Genomic DNA, 4,471 nt, shown 5'->3' with positions numbered 1-4,471 from the left:
TAACTGCCACTAAGTTATTCCAAAAAAAGAATCTAATTATTTAATGTGCATATACGTGTTAAAATTTAATTATATATTAAACATAGAAACTTAGGGACGGTTTATTAAATATTTGTTGGTAAAAATTATTCCTTTTAGTTATCTTATGGAGTAACAACCTTGAATATCAAAATGCATTGATCATAAACGTTTATAACACAATAAGTGTTTACCGAGTAAGAGTCATCACCCTTATTTATTGGATAAGAGTCTCGATTGTTGTCTTCCCTCTTACCACGTAAGATTCTCGATTCTTGTCTTTTCTCTTACCATATACGATTTTCGGTCCTTGTTATTCTCACCCAGTAAGATAATTGAACCGGTAAACGCTTACCACAATAAGTATTTAATAAACAGCCCCTTACTCTAACCAAAATTTCATTTCTTATAACGTTAAAAACATCGACCCTGATGCATAAATTAAGCCAAACATTAAAATATTAGCTAGAAATACGTCTTTTCTTCTATGTTTTGGCTTCAAAATAGTTTATAAACAATGATATGGGCTGAAACGGCACGCAGACTTTCCACAAGAGCTGCGTGGATTTCACCATCATCAGCTTAACAACGACCCTTTTGTATATATCAAACGCCACAATTTCCATTCCTCTGTGTTAATTTTTTTTTGCAAATATACATACAATATATATATATATATATATATATATATATATACATAATCATCCCATGAGCTTCTTCCAAACACAAATTTCCAACCAAATATTGGAATCAATCGTGTAATAACGCTCGCTTACAGACTCCCGAAATTGAATCCAGGTGAGATTTTTGTCAACGTCTCGAATCTCCTTCGACAACTTTATATGTAAGATCGGAATTCAAGATTTGTGGGTTATTACAAGAACTTTCATTTTGTTTTTTCTTCTCTCTTTTTCTTATCGTTGGATATCGAAGACTATATACGTAGTCGAGATATTTTACGCAGAAAAAGGGTTAATCGCTGGTGATCTCGATCATGGAAGAACTGCAAGCTTTTGCCAAGGAGCGTAGCTTCAAAAGGTCAAACATGCTTTCTTTCTTTCTATTATTCCTTAGTTTGTAGCACAAAGCATGAGGAATTGGGATTTAAATCTGTAATTGTTAAAATTGTGAAATCAAATGGTACGAAAACCGAATGTTTGATCACGGTTTTGATGTTGAATTAAACCTTGGAAACGGGTAGCATTTGGTTCGATTGTTCTTCGTTGAATCGATTACGGGTTGAAAATGTATGGTTAATATAACATGTTCTCTTTATTTGTTTCTGAAAAATCTATGAAAGAATAAACTTCAATTTTATTGTCAACAAGTTTCAATTACTTATTTGCTTGATTATGTTTTAGATTTAATATGCAAAAAATATCTCTTAGCTGAATTTATTTATTTATTTAAAATCATTATATTATTATATTTTCTGTCATGATACAACTGCTATTGATATTATTATTAAACTAATATTGATATTATTTTTCATATTAAACTTATGGTGTTTAATTTATGTAGAATTTGAGAATTGGTCCATAATACATCAACATCAACATCGACCCAATCATATCTAGGGTTGTAAATGAACCGAACGTTCAACAAACTGTTTGTGAACTGTTCGGCAGAAAGTTCGTTTATTTAATAAATGAATGAACATGAACAATTTTTTTTGTTCGTTTAGTTAAACAAACGAATATGAACAAGAGTCTCGTTCGTTCATTCATGTTCATGAACGTTCGTTTATGTTCTTTTATTTATTTAGTTTGAATTCAAATAATATTTATTTAAGTTTTAACTTTTTAGAGTTTATTTAGATTTAAATTTTATCATCATTTTGTCTTATTTGAAATTTTTTACTTTTTTCAATTTTCCCCCAAAACCCTAGCCTCCAGATTATTTGGTGTGTAATAGTTAATTGAATGACAAGTAGTGGGGTTCGTTTAAGCTTGTTCGTTTATATTCGTTTACCCTATTTGTTTATGTTCATTTAGTATGTTAATGAACGAACATAAATGAACATAAACGAACACAAACACACTTGAATTCTAAACGAACGAACACGAACATAAAGATTTTTGTTCGTTTACCGTTTGTGCTCATTCGTTTGTTCAATTAAGTTAACGAACGAACATGAATAAGCTTCTATGTTCGTTTAGTTCGTTTATAGCCCTAACCATATCCATTACATCTTTTTATATTTCTATCCAAGGTTACAAATAGCACAACTAAAACGATTTATAATGAAATATGTCGATTATTTTGCGACAATGATTCATATAACAACTAGGAAAAAAGCCTGGTAGGCATATATAGGTTTATTATTTCTAACGAGAACAATTGGACGATAAGTCAGTTTTAACTTTTTCTATCTGGTTTTAGTATGAATAGAATTTATCTTAAATAGAATGCCACTTCATAATTCTGTCATTTTTGGATTTTTGTATGCATATAAGGCCGGCTAATGACGTAAAGATTTATCTGTATTGTGTTTTATAGTTTTTTTCTCGTTTCATATTTTTAAGAATTTCTACCGTAACTTCTCATTGCAGAAAGTTAATGGTAGCACAAGTCGGTAGCCGGGACGGTGGTGGTCAAGTAAGGAGAGTCCATATTGTGTATTTTCTTAGTCGTAATGGTTGTACCGAACATCCTCATCTTTTCCGTGTCCATCATCTCTCACGTAATGGAGTTCGCTTAAGAGGTCAGTAATATTTTCATAAAACGATATTGTACAACGTGACATGCATGTGTTTTATTATATGATATTGTACAACGTATTTTCAAAACTTTCATTTTGATACCTCAGATGTAAAGTTTTAAACATTTAAGTACCCAGATAATTGGTTGAAGCATTAACCAGTTACCATGTTGATGTGGTGAGTGATGTGATATCTTATTAATGCTTCAGCAAATAATACTGAGTTGGATACCACATAGATAACCTAAACAAAGACACATGTCATAACTCATGCACACAAAAACGATATTAATTTTGTAGATGTTAAGAGTTGGCTATCTGAATTAAGAGGAAACAACATGCCCGAGGGTTTTGCTTGGTCATACAAGAGGTTTGTCTTCGGCTCTTTTATTTAATACGTCAAGGGTTGTTTACCTAAATGTTTATTCGATAAGTGCTTATCATTAGTAGTCAACATTATAATTTATTTTATTGGGTAAGGTTGTAGTACATCAAAACGTATTTCATGCAACAATTTTCCTGGTTAGCGCTTACCCGGGTAAGAGTCATCACCCTCACTTATCGGGTAAGACTCCCCATCTTTATCTTCGTTCTTACCGGGTAAGATTCTTGGCCCTTGTCATGTTCATCCGATGAGGAAAAAATTCCCCGGTAAGTGTTTAGTAAACGGCCGCTTAATTAATTAAGAGATTATATAAAATCCACATGAATTCTTACAAATTTGATGTTCTTTCAACTCAAAAACCATCGACTTTATTCCATTGATTCTTAAAGCATTATAGGAATGTTTGGTTAAAGGTATTAAACAGTAATCAATATGAATGAAATAAAAAAAATGTTTAATATTATATAATATAATCAACTCATTCTCCCAAAAACACAAATTTTCATTTCATATTGAACCGGGGGGAATGAAAATTCATTCCATGTCATTTTCTAAAGGTCATAATAGACTGTTTTATAAGACATAAGTTTATAGGACTGAACAAGTGTCTGTTTTATATTAAAGCATGCAATATATAAGCTTATATGGCACTTTTGAATGTCTTAACAAGTTTTATTGACATTTAAAAAAAAAGGTGTCCAACTATTAATTGTTAACCTATAACACCTATAAAATTGGAGATAATTTAAACCGTAGAAATAAAACGGATTAAAAGTTGGATCAAATATAATCACCCAACAAAAAAGGAAATAGTAAGAGAGTTTACATTTAAGAACGTATCGTAGCTAACAACTTACTAATCTAAACCAATTCTAGACTTAGATTACGATCGAATGTCGCTACAATTCTCAAAATAATCTATATATATATGGGGCCTATTCAAGGGAGAACTGAGTTGTTTGTGGTAACTGTGAGAACCAATATTAACCACAAATCAATAGATAAATTAGAAAATTTATAAATTTGGTAATTTTAAATTAAAACCTTAATGCAAGAATATTTTTGGTATTTTAAAACTCTCCTCTCTCCTCTCTTCTCTCTCCGGCCACCGTTCTCCGGCCACCGTCCTCCGGTGATACCACTATGATACCACTGTGATACCTAAAAATATTGATTCTGTTAAACAAAAGATACATTGTGATACCTAATCATATATAAGATGCATAGTGATACAACTGTGTTACATCTTTGATTGACCACACAAACGACATCAATGTGATACCCAAGCACATATATGATGCATTGTGATACCATTGTAGTATCACCGGAGGACGGTGGCCGGAGGACGGTGGCCGGAGAGAGAAGAG

General features: G+C 31.6%; 1 protein-coding gene across 2 annotated transcripts in view; it reads left to right on the top strand.

Annotated features, from left to right (window-relative positions):
• Positions 1–746: 746 nt before the first annotated feature.
• LOC112504956 (protein UPSTREAM OF FLC-like) overlaps positions 747–4,471 on the top strand; it is a 9,023-nt gene continuing 5,298 nt past the window's right edge. The window contains exons 1-4 of one of the 2 annotated variants that reach the window (XM_025108912.1): positions 747–816; positions 952–1,056; positions 2,571–2,722; positions 3,020–3,089. In XM_025108912.1, coding sequence (XP_024964680.1) covers positions 1,013–1,056; positions 2,571–2,722; positions 3,020–3,089 — 266 coding nt within the window. In that variant the 5' untranslated portion in view covers positions 747–816; positions 952–1,012. Of the gene's footprint in view, positions 863–951; positions 1,057–2,570; positions 2,723–3,019; positions 3,090–4,471 lie in introns of both variants that reach the window. The other variant, XM_025108911.1, reaches the window with a different exon arrangement.

This window comes from Cynara cardunculus, unplaced genomic scaffold (assembly GCF_001531365.2).
Source record: "Cynara cardunculus var. scolymus isolate 2C unplaced genomic scaffold, CcrdV1 Un_Scaffold_7528, whole genome shotgun sequence".
NCBI classification, from domain to species: domain Eukaryota; kingdom Viridiplantae; phylum Streptophyta; class Magnoliopsida; order Asterales; family Asteraceae; genus Cynara; species Cynara cardunculus.
Note: the sequence above shows the minus strand (reverse complement) of the source record. Positions and strands in the feature narration are given on the sequence as shown.